Consider the following 15,990-nt stretch of genomic DNA (forward strand, 5'->3'; position numbering starts at 1 on the left):
AGTGGTGCTGGCTTTGTGTGTGCAAACTTTAGACATCTGGTCAACGCCAGCTCCCCATACTGCCATACGAGAAGTGTGAGCTCCTGGGTTATCTCCGTTGCTTGGGATATAGTTACTTGGGATAGATCCACAGACGCAGCCGAATAGCAGGGCCCACCTCTATGACAAGGGGTCCCTTGTTGACCCCTTTCATTGTTTTTCTTTTTTCGGTATCTCTGTGCCATGCTTGGTTGATTTTATCCTATGAATAGGACACTTGAAGCAGAAGAGTGAGGACAGTTGCCACATAATACCAGGACAGGCAAAGCTGATAACTGTGCGTGATTGTGGGTGATAAGAAACAAATGATGGCCCTTGGGTCAACTTCTATGCAAGGTTTAGCATTGCACAGCTAGAACTGGGGCTTGAGTTTCTTGGGAGGCCCAGAAGTTACCAGGTTGCCAATTTTTTTTAGAGTACCCGTGAATGTAAGATCATCTGATACGTAATTGATGGTTTAGAACCTTATGTCGTAGGTTACCTGTGATTACAACCTTACCTTGCTGGGGTGATAACACCTGTTAAGTCACCTGTCTTGGAATGATCCACCCAAATCATGTTTGTCCTTCTAAGATCTTCTTGTAATTTAACAAAATTGTTTACTGCCAAGGTCTGGGGAATTCTTAAAAAGTAACTCGAGCCATACAATTTTTCAGTTTTGAATATTGTAGAGCTGTCTGTGGCCCTGTTGGAAAGATTTCCTGACCTTGTGGCAATTTTGTAACGGGGACCAGAAGTAAGTACTAAGCTGGCAAGGCCGTAAAAAGGCAATGGAGGTTCTAATCTTCCTAGCTTTACTGATTGAAAAAAGACAGTTTTTGTGTTACTAAAAGGGTAATTGTTTGGCTGGAATTCCACATATGAGTATTGTAGTTCGTGGAATTTGGGGAGTCTCAGTTGCCTGCAGGTACCATTCAGAATGTTATTGGTGACTTTAGACCGAAAGTCATTTGCCGGTCTGCTCTGTCCTATCTTCCACAACTTCCTGTTAGACATTGAAGCCTCCTTTTATATGAAATGAATCGTCCATCCCATGTTTTTTTGAACATACGATAAGGGTTTTGGGGACCCTTTTTTAATAGTTGTATCCTACACCTCAGCCTTGATTTAAAGTGTTTTTTCAAACAATGAACAATGTCATCAATTGGCTCCAAAATTTAGGTAAACTTTTTTTCAAGAAATTGGAAATTAGTTGAACGCTTGTAGTTTGCAGCAAAGTCTGAACCTTTTCCTATAATAAATTACCCCATAATTAGAGACTCTGCTTACTTCCCGTTGTTCCTATAGGATGTTGGCTTTTAACCCAATGTGCAAAAACAATTTCCAGAATTCCTTGAGGCTTTTATGGTTATGGACAGTTGGATAGCTGTATTTAGGTTGATATTTGGTGAAATTTCTTTCAAAATTGGCCAAAATTTTCTTTGTCCAACATCTATCCATGGTTGGGGTTGACGTGATGTTTCCAGTGAATAATTCCAAACAAGAGAAGTCTTCTGGTTCCCTACATGTAGACCTTTCAAAAGAATGACCCTTGGATAAAGAATGGCGGTAACATGATACCTCCAGATTATTATAGGCCGTCGTTCCCATCTGAGAATTGCTCGGGATAGGTTTTGCATTGAGTTCAGTAGTAGTGATGTTTGTGTATGTGAGTGTAGTGTGAAAGGTTTGAGCTTTGTTTGATGCATTGGTCCTTTTTCTATCCCGTAGAACTGACCCTAAAAATTTGATGGTTCTGATGTTAGAAGGTCATTGTTTCTCCATGGAAGGAGGACAAAGGTGAGACAATCTCTTTGTTGTGTGTTGGATAACCCCACCCATTCTCCCCATCGCCCCAGCACTATCCCATTCTCCTTACTCTTCTCTTGGCGCCGTGCCAGGCCCATGTAAAGCCAATTTTAGCATTTAAAAAGTGACTCAACACAAAGCATTCGCAACCCGCATCTGTTAGCGAAGAGTGTCAAATCACTTGGCAGCTCCTTTGCCCTGCCGAAGGAAGGAAGCCCAGGGGGACTTCGAATTGCAAGTCCTCTGAATAGAGCGGGTTCAGCACCTTCGACACCGCGACAAAGCGCAGAACCCGCCGAACTTCAAGTCCTGAATTGTAGACAAAAAAAAAAAAAGAGAGAAGCTTTATTCTGCAGGGGGCCAAATCTTTGTGACCTCTGCAAGGCCATTGTGCCTGTGAGGCCGGGGCATCACGTGCTGGGTGAAGAATGATTGAATGGTCACATGCTTTCCTCCATTATATACTGCTGTGTCATACTACGCACAGAAGAGCATTAATATAACTTGTGCACGATGAATACTGGGCACTGATGAAAAATCAGCAATTTGGATAGTTACTGGCCTCCCAAATGCTTAATGTTAAATCTTACGCACATCAAAGAATTGTGGGGAACAAAATAGGGTTGGGGCATTGCCTAAGTTTAGGCCGTCACTCCCTGGTGATCCTGCTATATTGGTCTTTGTTATGGAACTTCCTGTTAAGGGGCAATGCTTTGTTTCTGTCTCCCAGCTGTGCTCCTGAGTTGTCACTCTGGCTTCTATACAGTTGGCTTCTCGGCACAAATTACGCAGGAATGGTCCACTTTCACCATCAGGAAACTACCCTGAGAAATGTCTTGCTGCATATAGCTGAGACATGGCTATTAAGGGACTGCAGCAGTCTCTGACTGTCTCCTGTAGCATTTCTGCAGTCTCTGAACATCTCTGTGGTAAAAATGAGGCCCCCTACTTCACAGTTTCATATTACTTGGGTGTCTTGAAACTTAGAACTTAAAGCTAAACCTCCAAGCTGGAGTCTTGCACTTCCATAAAGCAGATTGACAGGTTGTGTGTTCCAGCCATGTGTACCTGAATTTTTAAATCTTGGTGTGATTTATGTTTGTATTCCACATCTGTGCAGGAGCTTCCTGTAATACAGACCGCTCACTGCTGCTTTCCCTCTGTGTGGTGGACTGGTCTTGTCTCCGCCCCTCCTGTATTGTTTTGTGGGTTGCTTGTAGTGGGTGGAGCTACCAGGCCCCTACCATAGTTGTGTACAGTGATGTCGGCTTTTACAGGGTAATATCTGGGTCTGTGATACATATAGAGTACACAAGGCACAGGTTTGGCCTTTTGAAAAATCTAAAGCTCTCTTCTAGCAACATGCTGATGTTGCTGTAAAAAGTTATTTTTTAAAGACTTGACTCTTCTGCCACGTTTTGTTCTGGCGCCATTATCCCCATGGCATCTTTTTAGACGAGAGCGCTCAGGTGTGGCTCCCAGATGATCATGTCTTTGGAGACTGTTTGGGGTCGGCTTTTGGAACGTCTGTTCTGCATTGTTCTTAACCTAACATTTACAGGTCAATCTTCCAAATCTGTGATTGCATGGTGAAAGGAGGAGCTCAAACAGATCAATCTGCTCTCTCCGAACATTGGCATGTTCTGTGTCCGCGCATGTGCACCGCAACATAAATGAATGGCTCTGTGCGCTGCTTCTCCCTCCCTTAGTATAAGCTTTACTGTGCAGGGATTGCAAGAGTCTGATTGGTTTTAATATTACATTAGGGTGAATAAGAAAGAGATATCTCCATTTTAAGATAGGTTAGGGAGATTTAGAAGGGAGGGAGTCGTCATATGATATCCCTCCTTTTGACCAGGCCAAGAGTATAAGTTACACCAGAGGTCCGACAACACTGCTGACTAATCGGGGGCTGAAATCTGCGGCATATGTTGACACAGCACATGCTAGTCCCCAGCCAGCAGTGTCACATATGTGCACGGCGTATGGACGGGGACAGGGGGGAACACAGGCACCGCATGTGGCCACTGAGGCCTGGGACCCAGAAGACAGGACTGAGCAAGATTCTAAGAAATCCTTTGTGGTGGCTCCAGGCCCCCGCTCACCCTCCCCGGAGAATGAGGCCTTTTCACAAGAGATTACTGCAGCGCTGAAACTCTCAGACCATCGCCCGTTAACCAATTCCTGACCTAGTCGGGCCCACGGCCTGCTTGGCCAAAACCCGGGCTGACGCGGTGCTGCTGATGGAGGTTTAAGTTACACATAATCACAAGGAAGGTTGGCAAAAGCACCAAAAAAAAAAAAGAGTATCCTAAATTTGCTCCCCCCCAAAAATAGGCCTTGGTAGAATGTTTTCTTCCATTTGTCATGACAGACAAGACGGCCATTTTGTCTGCGAGACGTTTGTCCGCTCTGAGGCAGCGGCGGAGCCCGGGCGTAAAGTGGGGAGTGGGAGGGCCTGTTTAAAGGACAAGGTTTAATTGTTTCAAAGCTAAGAAGTAACAAAACTTCTCAATGGGGCAAATTAACACTTTGATCTCTTTTTCGTGCAGCAAGCAGGGAATGCTAATATCCCTAATACCCAACACCCTTATAAGCTGTGTGTCTGTACCCACTTCTCCTGCCACACATAGCTCATGCAAGGCTGAGGAGAACTCCAAATGCATTTTGGGTGCTGAGGATTTGCTGAGGTAAACAAAATCGGGGCAGGTAAATTGCTAACCAATAAATATTCCTAAAGTTTAAGTTGAAATTCTGCACACATGCCCACCCAAGGCCCCCTGGACATCATTAATGATGAACTTGTAGACATCAATATGTTTTACTGTGTTGTGTCCCCAAAATGTGATATTGGAGTCTACTGATTTCTTATAGCTCTGAGTGCCTCCACTGGTGGAGTTCTCCCACCAACGTTTCTGGCTCTTTGGGGATTGGGGAAACGCCCCATGATGGCTCCAAAGAGGTAAAGGAACCACAAAAATATTTGTACACCAGACCCCTACATCACCCTTTAAGGGTATGAAGCCAGGGATCACCAGAGCTTGTCCATTCCATAGGGCAACCATGTGAACCCACAGTGCTCCTCAAGCATTGGCCACTTGTGGTCACTAACCCACAGTGGTGAATATTTTGGGTTGTGTTGCATGGTTAAAACCTTGCCTACTGGTCTGCATAGACAGTATGGAGGGGAAGGTCTATCAATGATCACAAACAATTAGGAAATTACGTGAGCTCTCCAAGACTAGAAAGAATAGAAAATCATGGGAGATCCTGGACAGTCCATCAAACCTGAATCAATTTACTCAGTTGCCCCTCAAAGCATTTGCCACTGGGGATCACCAACCCACAGTGAGGAATATTCCAGGTTACATTCCATGGAAAACAAAACGCCATACCTACTGGTCTGTATAGGCTGTGGGTAGGAGAAGGTCTATCAAGGACCACATAGATGTACAAAGCTTGACATATTGTAGCTGATTTATTAGTTTTCCAAGACTGGAGAAGATAGACCATCATGGGGGGAACCTGGTCAATCAAGTTTGGATCTATTCACCCATCACCGAGGCTCTCTTATGATAGTCTGTCTTCTCCATTATATTAAATCAGGCTTAATGTGCTCTTCGCTGTTGGCTGAAAGATGGTGGCTTGGGGTGTCCTTCACATAAATACCAGGACCCCTGGCCAGAACATTTTCTGCATAAAAGGTTGTTGTAATAAAACTCTTCCTACAGTTGTAATTGATTACTTTTGTTATTAGGAATGTTCTCATGTAGGGTTACTTGACCTTCCAGCTGACCATAAGTCTAGTTGTGGTGGAAATGGCTGAAATAGTGTTTGTCATTCAGTGCTGGTTGAACATGTGGGCTTTAATATTCCAACAAAATTCCCTTCAGTCTGCGCTGGTTGTAGAATGAAAACACGGGGCGACTATTCACAGGCTATGGGGGTAGCTTGTCCAGGTGCATGGTGCTCAAGGGAGACCTCAAAACTGGAGAATAAAAGATGTGGGCCGTACTACTACAACCTAATTTCTTCAAAAAAAAAAAACTTTATTGAGCTTTAACGTCCTGCCAAGAAACGTTTTACCCTGGCGTAGTGCTTGATCCTTGCCGCTGCACTTAAGCCCGAAACCCTTGCGAAATGGCTGGATAGTGGAGCTCTTGGATCAATAAAGTCTTATTGAAGAATGAACGTTACGATGGGCCTGCATGTTTTCTGCCATGGACTCTGGAAATTTCCATTGCATTTAGTAGAATTTTGTGTTTTGCATGTGTACATGAGTGGAACACCTAACACACAAGATTTGTACCTTTCCCGCTGATATTATATAGCTGCAGACCATCAGTAGGGACCAGGGCAGAGAAAGTAGAAACAAACAACAAAAATTAATAAAGACATTTTACCTGAATTTCAATGGCTGAACGCTCACCCTGTGTTGCTATTCTGGTCCAGCCTGGACTATTTATAGAAGCTGTCGGGGGTTTGGTTTAAAATTAGCGGTTTATATGGGAATAATTTGAGCCATTTCGCAGACTACGGGCGGTTGCGGCAATTAGTCGTGGTCCTGTTTACCCCACGTCAAACCGACACGCGTTGGGCTGTCTAATTATTTTGTGAGCCTATGAATGCAGCTTTTGAGAGGTCGAGTTTATGAGGCTGATTTTATGAGGGTACAAGGACAAGCCATCAGCACACCCCCACACCCATTTTCCCCCTCGACTCTATTAACAGTTAAAGGGGAGGGGGGGTATGTGACCACCCTTACAATAAAAACCTCCAGGCTTTTAGTAGACTATTAAAGCAGGCTTCATTTCCTAGAGCACCAAGACCCTTGTGAGACGGCCAACAATAAGGGTTTTGTTTGTTCTGCGAGAGACCTAGGCTGGGGAAGGGGAGGGGGGGTGATGGGAGATTAATAGCACCCCCATGGGCCAGGTCCTCACATACACCTTTTTGTTAACCTTTTTCCTTCCATGTTAGAGGCAAATAAAACCTGTTTGCCTTTATTATATAATATAATATAATCTTGTTATTTATGTAATTTGTCTCAGCATGCCCATTCCTGGAGAGAGCTCGTCCTTCCAATTCTTTTCAGAGAATTATTTTACTTTATGAACCAGGGCCACAAACAACATGCACAGAGAAAGCCCCCCCCCCCCCCCCAGCTAAATTGTGTTTCTGCCCCTCCCACAATGGGGAGATTTCCCCCAATTGGTTTGTGTCTCTGCCCCTCCTTCAATGGGGAGGTTGCCCCCAGTAGTTTGTGTCTCTTCTCCTCACACAATGGGTAGATTTCCCCCAGTAGTTTGTGCCATTGCCCCTCCCTCAATGTAGAGATTTCCCACCCAACCCAACTCCAGCCGGTACTTTGTGTCCCTGCTCCTCCCACAATAGGTAGATTTCCTCAAGTAGTTTGTGTCTTGTGCCCCTCCCACAACGGGTAGATTTCCCCGAGTAGTTTGTGCCATTGCCCCTCCCACAATGGGGAGATTTCCCTCACCCCCACCCTTTGCCCCTCCCACAAAGTCATTTTGATGCCTTTGGTTCCAGAAATTCTCTTGTCCATTGTTGACTAGGTTGCTGCACCACTGTGACGTTTCTGACGTCTCCTGATGAAGCCCCATATAGCCTGAGAGTCAATTTTCAATGTGTTTGTTCGGGTTTATTCCAGTCTCATCTTGTACAATCTGCCCCCAGTTTTATATAATCTTATCTAATATTCTGTTTTGATTTTTTTTGTGTTCTAATTCCAATCTTTACCCCCTCTCATTATGTTTTTCCTGTGTAATTTGTGCCTTTTATCTCACCTCAAATGATGGAATATTACCTGCAGGCTCCTTTCTTAGGAATTTTAGGAATGTTAACCCATTCTGTGTGCATGATACACAGCTGCCATGGTTTTATATATTTTATCCAAAACTTTTTAAAAACTTTTTTTCTCTTTTAGAGCTTTTTGAATTCTGTTCTAATTCTCTATTTTTGTTTCTTTTTTGTCTTTTTTTTTTTTTTAATGTCCAGGCTGCAAAATCAAAGCGTTGAGGGCCAAAACCAATACATACATCAAGACGCCAGTCCGGGGAGAAGAGCCAGTGTTCATGGTTACCGGACGTCGAGAGGATGTGGCCATGGCAAGACGCGAGATCATTTCTGCAGCAGAACATTTCTCTATGATCAGAGCTTCCCGTAACAAAGCCGGCACCGCCTTTGGCAGTGCTCCAACCCTACCTGGTCAAGTTACTATCCGAGTTCGAGTCCCATACAGAGTAGTGGGTTTGGTGGTTGGACCCAAGGGTGCTACCATTAAACGGATCCAACAGCAGACCAACACTTACATCATCACGCCAAGCCGTGACAGGGACCCCGTGTTTGAGATCACAGGGGCTCCGGGAAATGTGGAACGAGCTCGGGAAGAAATAGAGACTCACATTGCGGTACGCACTGGAAAAATCTTAGAGTACAATAACGAGAATGATTTTCTGTCCAGCAGCCCGGACTCTGGCATGGAGAACCGATATCCAGAAAGCTGGAGGGTTCACAGCACGGCGGCCGGATGCAAGCCTCTTTCAACTTTCCGGCAGAACAGTCTCGGCTGTATTGGTGACTGCCCAGCTGAACCAGTTTACGAGACGCCAAGACTCAATGATCAAAATGAATTCAACTACGGATACCTGTTCCCCAACTACAAGCAAGAGGTGTATTACGGCGTGGCCGAAACCGGAGGCCCGATGTGGGGTGGCCAGGAGAACAACAGCTCTACGCCAAGTATTTTCACAAAGCAACAGCGTTCTGGGAGCACCGGTACCATCCAGACCAACTCTACACAGCGTTCTCCAGAGTCCGGCCTTAGTAGCTTGCCAAGAAGGAGCCAAGGAGAAGCTCTTCAAGGCTTTACCAAGATCAACGCCACTCGGACCTCTGTTTCGGGAAGCCGGGAGTGCATGGTTTGCTTCGAAAGCGAGGTCACAGCTGCACTTGTTCCCTGTGGACACAACCTCTTCTGCATGGAGTGTGCCGTCCGTATCTGCGAGCGTAACGAACCCGAATGCCCCGTTTGCCATGCATCTGCCACTCAGGCTATCAGAATATTTTCTTAAGAGACACAGGGAATGGGACTGTGGGTGGGGGAAAAAAAGGGGGTTGCAGGACTTGTGGTGCATAGAGGTCAACAACCGATATTTAAACTTCATCAAAAATTCTTATCGCCAATTATCAGGAAACTTTTACAACAAGAATGTGGACACAATGTTTACTGGTTTATTGAAGGGGATCACCCTTCCCAAAAATCACAGCTGTTTTTCTGGGGAAACCCCCCAAAAAATCTCAATACCAGATGTACTTTTGATTTTTGTTATTTTTATTTTAGTTTTTTTTTCTACATGAGAACATTGGATAAAAGCAGGTTTTCCATTCAAAGACACTTTTGGTTGAAACAAAAAAAAAAAATAATTGACTTTGAGCGGATCATAAGAACAGAGTTGAAGAAGAAAAACAAAGTTAATTTTTGATGCAGTCTGAACCTTAAACCTCCCTCGGATTTTGTTGCTGTTTGGATGGATGGGTGTTTGAAGGGCTGTTGCTGCAAAGACGAATCACGCGTACCTAGAAAGTAAAATCTGACCCTCATTACATCCGAGTTTGGTTAGTAACAAAGTTTTGCCAAGCTCAGTGGTCACGTCTTTTTTTTTTTTTTTTTTTTCCCGTGTGCTGTTCTTGTTTTTACAGAATTCAAAGCGGGCAGCTTAAGCAGAAGGGCTGAATCGAGGATTATTGGACGAAGCGTTTATGGGCACTCAGGGGTACTTTTAGCCAGGTTGAAAATTTAGGCATTTGCAGGCCCCTCCTCCTGCGCCCAATGATGCCTTTCTCTCTTTCTGCCTGACTACAGGAATCTGTTTTATCATTATTAGCAAAAGAAAAAACAAAAAAAACACAAAAAAAAAACTATATATCAAACTCTGGGAACCTGCAACATGAGGACACAACACTTACCTCACGCTCAACAAAAATGCAGCTTGATCTAATTTTACTGTCATTTGACAAAGTTTTTTGTTTTTATTTTATTAGTTATTAAATTCCTATTTTTCAGATGGGAAAAATGTTCTGCCGGGATTCAACTTTTAAGCACCACAAAAAATGTCAACAAAAACACAACTATCAGGACTTTATGCATGAGGTCTTGTTTTCTTTCTTTTGTAGGAAAATAAAACAAAAAGACTTTGGGGGCAAAAATTACTGATTTTTACTGTGCACTGAATTGGAGGCACCAAGAATTGTGGTCCTCTTTATCTCAGACAACTGCCGCTGTATCTGTCGGGTGTCTATGGCCATCATTAAGAAATCAAAACGGTTATTTTTATTTTTAAGCAGGAGAGCACTGAGGTGATGGGATGGAGTACACTTCCAATTGTATCCACAGGACGTTTCCTTGTGAATGCAAAGAAAAACGAAAGATATTTTCTTCCTCGTAACTGGACAAGACAGAACATTTTAATAATAGTGCAGATATGTTGGACCAAAGTTTCACGTGCTGGAAAAAAAAATTGTTTTAGAGCCTGCCATGTTGAATCTCCAGCTTGTTTTTTTTTTTTTTTTCAGACCTCTTGACATTTTAGGGTCTCCGACCGCTCTTCGGACAAATGTACCAGGACGATAGTCCAACCAGAGGCGTTGCGATACAAAGACTGCGTCCTATAGCTCATCTCGCCCGATGTTTTTTTTTTTTCTTCAACCCTTCCCAGTTAGATTGGGGATGTTTTAATCCAAAATTTGGTGCTTCCTGGATGATACCGTCCCCGTTTTTTCTGATTTTACTTTGTGCTTTGGGACTAGAACAGCACTAGATCATGGCATGTTCTCAACAACAAAAGTTTCAAAATGTGTTTTTATGAACTCCAAAATGACCTTTTTTTTTCGGGGTATCTGAAGATTCCAAAAATCTCCTTTTGCCATCATCCAGTGGTGACGTGTTCCATTTTTTGCTCTTCCCTGGCAAAGGAGGGCCTGTTCTTTTATTCCACGCTGGGCAGTTGGGCCGCCTTTTATACTGCACCTGTGAAAAAAAAACACTTCCCAATAAAATCACTATACGTTGCATATGATGCATCTGAATGTGGGGGCGAGGGATGTGTGATCCTTCCCCAGCCCCTTCCCCCCTCAAAAATAAAAAATATTACCATATTCTTTAACATGGATTTTTATGGGGAAACAAAGTTCACCCAAATATTTCAAAAGTATACTTTCAACATTTTTATATATATAATTTTTTTAATGTATGGGTTTTAAACGTATGTAGCACTCTTTATAGCTTATTACGGATTAGCAGTATTTTTTGTTTTATTTAAATCAAATGTAGCAATTTTACTTTTTATTAAGAAAATGAAAAAAAAAAAGGGACCTATTTGGAAAATAATATTTCAGGTCAGTCTCGGGGGAACTGCTCAGTCAGGTCTCATAGGACAGGATAGGCTCGAGATGGGACTTATTTTTTTCGATTGCATGAGTCTACATTGTCAAAGAGTTTGGTTGAATTATTTAATTCCACTCTCAAAACTTCTAAGGTCTTTTATTTAAAAAAACAGAAGAAAAAAAAAGAAAACCTTCAGTGGGAATGTATTTACTGCACTGAAGGTTTAACAGTTTAACTACCAGTCTTACAAGTCTTTGTAAAGCTTGCTTATTCGTTTATTACCAACTGAACCTCCGGGGGTTGGTCAACCTTTTCTTGCCTACTCCTTCCAGTGGTTTATACATTTCATGAAAAAAAAGCACTTTTGATAAATTTGGTTCCATAGATATTGGAGGGAGTAAGTGAGATAGTCCAGCAATTTGCACCTGGGCCATTCTCTCTCTCTAGAATGTGGTGGTAAGCCCCTTCTTGTCTTCTAGCACCTCTATGGACCTTCACACCTCAATGTCTTGCCCATTTGGGGAATCGGGATCTTGTCCCGAAGAAGTATAGGATGGGGCCAGCTACTTTCCTTGAACCTCATGCTTGCTCCAAAGCAGTTAAATCTTCATGCTTGCTCTTGTTGTACAACTACTGGGGGTTCCTAATTTAGTGACGGTTAGCCATCCCAATAAAATGTTTTTTGGCATCCCCTCTAAAGGTGTGGTATCCTCCTGTCCATTTTGGCATCACATTTAGTTTGGGGTGACCTTTTATTTCTTGATTGAAAAGTGGTTTTGAGATGGCCATTATGAGTTCTTGCACTAACTGTATGCTACTACTGCATATCCTCACCACAAATAACAATTAAGCTGCAGCAGAATGAGACCTTGTGCATCAAAGCTCTGCTTATCTTCTGGATAGGATAGGTTGCATTATCAGTGATGTCACCTGTCTGTATCGAAGGGATAGGCTGCATTCTCAGTGATGTCACTGATCTCTAGTGATTGGATAGGCTGCATTCTCAGTGATGTCATTAGTCTCTAGTGATTTGGATAGGCTGAATTCTCTGTAATGTCACCGGTCTCTAGCGAAGGGATAGGCTGTATTCTCAGTGATGTCACCGGTCTCTAGCGAAGGGATAGGCTGTATTCTCAGTGATGTTCCCAGTCGCTAGTGATTGGATTGACTTCATGCTCTGCACTATTACTGGATTCTGTTGGAAGGATAGGCTGCATTCTTAGAATTATCTATTCAGTAAACGTGTAGATTATTTTTTCCTGTGAAATTGTCTTCTAGTGATTGGATAGGCTTCATTCTCAATGATAATCCTGGTCTCTAATAAATGAATGGGGGCAGCATCCTAGGAGATGTCTTGTGAATAGATAGGCTGCATTATATGTAGGCTCATACAATGGCTTTCTCAACAACCACATGGCAATGGTGACCTATACTACCATCTGTGATTGAAATGAGCAGGATGAGAAGTTGACCAAAATTTTATGTAGACACGTAGGGGTTTACCACCCACACGCCAGTTGACACTTTGTGCCGTACCTCGTTGCCTGGCTTGACTTTCTCAAAAAAACATTTTTTTTGTGTATCTAACGGACCGAATGGTGCTTCACAAACAGAGGTTCTGTAACCCATATCAGTCAGTCCAAAGCTTTCTTCCTTTTCTAAAGTGCACTAGAAACCTGACAATTAGGACCTGGTTGTTGTGGATTACATCCCTTGTGAACATCAACACTTACTGAAGCCTCGTGCCACTTTTATTGTGAATGACACTTTTGTTGTGTCAAACTATTTCAGGATTTGTCTTTACATGTGAATTAAGATTTAGATTTTCTTTTTTCTTTAAAACCTACGGCACTTCAGATGGTCTGTTAACGACGTGGCTCCCCGTCCAAAAAAAGGGGTGTCTTTATTGGCATTATATAGAGATTAATGTTAAAAAATAGAAACTTCACTCCTGTAACTTATAGGATTGTGAATACTCAACTTTGTTTAGAGGATACTGTAAAATTATATGGTTCTGGCTTGGAAAGAAAAGTTTGTAGACGCTCAGAGTTGGTGGGGTTATCGGGAAGCCATCAAAAAGTTGGTTTCCGAAGTATTACGGAGAAATTGGTTCATGGTGAAACTTTAGGTTAGGAACCCGAGTAATGGAATTGTCTCTCAGTAACCCAACGGGATGAACTGGGAATCGGCCTCAGAAAAAGATGCTAGGGATATCTTGTGAGTAGGCTACATACACATGTGCAATAGTTCTCATCTGATAATTGGCTCATGGCTGATGTCAGACGAAAATCTGGCGTGTGTACAGCCCTCGTTCTAACGACTGTCCTGGTCGTTTGACAGAAGACAATCATAATGCAAGTGAAGGGGTGCAGCTCCATTGTTCTTCCCCTCCTCTCTCAATGGAGCAGAATGGTGCTGCACATACAGCTCTCTTGTAGTCTTTTGTCGTTGGAAAGGATTGTAAAAAAAATCTTTTCCAACGACAATTATTGCACATGTGTTTTTGGCCTTACATGGAGCTCATAGCTATACCCAAAGCTTCTATGAAGGTAGGGGTATGGATGGTTTTACTGGTCTTATCTCCATGAGTATTCCATTTATTGACCCTTCATTAACAACCCTGCCACAGATCGACCAAGGTTGACCACCTCTAGATATCAGTGGACTAATTCTGAAACTCAAGGAACAGTCATGACTTTTTAAGAAAACCTTGAAATGACTGAAAAACTTAGCCATCGATGGAAACCTTGACTGGCTGAAATTTACCTTATTTCTTGAATTTGTCCCACCCTTGTTGGTTATTGGGAGACATTTCTGTTACAGGTACCATCAGGATTTAGAACACCGAGGGGAATCACCTAAAATACTGGATCAGGCCAAAACGGGAAGTTAAACCATAATCCCCACCCTGTTACCACCCCAAGGGGCTTTTAATGGAGTATGCAGTCAATAAGCTCTTGGGGGTCCTCTCCAGATCATTGGGTAGGCCCAAGCTTTACCAGACCTTTGTTGCCCCTTTTGGGTTCTAAAGGGATAGAGTCCATTTCCGAGGCTCATATAGCATTGAAACACTACTCATCTTTTTGCTTTCCGATCCAAGTTTTAGCCATCTCCATCCAAGAATGTAAAACCTTGCTGGACTTAATAGACACTTAAAAAGAGAGAGAGAGAAATATAGAACAATATACATAACGCAAAAACTTTTACTGTGATACGGTCATCAAAAAAAAAAACTATATAGATAAATGTTTTATTCTACACAAAGACCAAATTTTGTTTATATTTAAGGAAGCAGTATAAAGATAGTTTTTAATTTTGCCCCAAAGTAAGAAAAGCTATGAAAGGAAAAAAAAAATTGTTTTTGGGAGAATTTTTTGTTTTATTTAAGAGTCTATTTCTGACCCATAAGGAGGCCATGACTGTTAATAAGTCTGTATTTCATTTGTAATCAAAAAGGAAAATTAAAAAAAAAAAAAGTAGAGGCAAAAAAATAAATAAATGACACTGCTTAAAAAAATTAGATCATTTCTTTATAATTTAATAATCTATTTTAATAAATGCATTTATTACGTGTAAAGGTAAGCAGGACACATGCTCTGAAGAAAAAAAAATACTTTTTATTGGGTAATTTATTAAAAGAAAGGATTTTATTTTATGATAAAGTAATCCTTAAGCTTTCGAAAAACATAGATATGTAGACAGAAAACAAAAAAAAAAAGATTGAAACTTTTTGTAGCCAGATTTTAAAGTTAAGTATTTCATTTTTTAAAAAAACAAAAAAAAACTAAATGTTTTTGTTTTTTTTGTGTGCCGAACATTTTTTTTTTTTTTTTTTTTGCTGTTAATGAAAATTTTTAGCTATAAATGCCTTGTCTAGTGAGTATTCACATCATTGTGTTTTAGAGTATTGAACATGAATGCCTTTATGCCTAAAATTTATTAAAAAAGCTTCCCACAATGGTTTTGGGTTCCCTTTTGATGGAGGAGTTCACTGATCAGTGAGTCCCCTGGTCCTTCCAACCATTAGCGAAGTTTTTTGACCCATCAGCGTCAGAATAAAAAGGGGCTTTATTACACCTCGTGCTGTTTTAGTGATGTAAATGCAATATTTTGTAGCTGGGGATTTTAGAAGCTTTTCAAGTGTCTTAGGTAGCTCATCGTACGCTTCATTTTTGGGTAGTCCAGCAAAAATTTTGTTGCTTTAACGATTCTTAAAAAAAAAAAAATGCCACATTTTTCTGTATTTTTTGGGGGTTCTTTTTATCTCATCATTACTGTTTTTGTTGTGTTGGGGGAAATCACCCATTTTTGTGGTTGCCAAATTTTTTCCCCATCTCTGACTTGACTGCAATGTGTTTTGAGGATGGTAAAGGGCTGGATAATCGTGTCACAAAAGATCCCAGCTGGGTACGAACTCTCAGAACTGTGCATTTTTATATTTTTATACATAATTTGTTCTAGCAGAAGCCAGCGCCCAAAAATGTTATCCGTTCCAATTTTCTCCAAGACACAACAGATGGCCATGCGCAATGGGAAAGGCCAGAATCCCACCAGATGCCATCTTCAAGACCGTTCCCCGAGTTCATTCTCTTAAATCTTTGCACGGGTCATAGGTGACGGCCGCGGACAGGGAGTGAGTTTTATTCACTTGTGTCCCAAATTCAAAAAGTTTGGTGGCAAATTAATGTTGGCTTTGTGTCTGACATTAACAAGCCTCCTTTAAAGGTTCATTTGGTGGAACCTTTTTTTTTTTTTTT

The 15,990-nt window shown here is 41.9% G+C and overlaps 1 protein-coding gene across 1 annotated transcript in view; it reads left to right on the top strand.

Moving 5' to 3' along the window:
* The window catches only part of MEX3A (mex-3 RNA binding family member A), a 20,201-nt gene extending 5,179 nt beyond the window's left edge, over positions 1-15,022 (top strand). Inside the window, exon 2 of the mRNA XM_072427930.1 lies at positions 7,846-15,022. Within this exon, the coding sequence (XP_072284031.1) occupies positions 7,846-8,921 (1,076 nt within the window). The 3' untranslated portion in view covers positions 8,922-15,022. The remainder of the gene's footprint in view (positions 1-7,845) is intronic.
* The last annotated feature ends 968 nt before the right edge of the window (positions 15,023-15,990 follow it).

The sequence above is a fragment of the Pyxicephalus adspersus genome, chromosome 12 (assembly GCF_032062135.1).
Source record: "Pyxicephalus adspersus chromosome 12, UCB_Pads_2.0, whole genome shotgun sequence".
Classification (NCBI taxonomy): domain Eukaryota; kingdom Metazoa; phylum Chordata; class Amphibia; order Anura; family Pyxicephalidae; genus Pyxicephalus; species Pyxicephalus adspersus.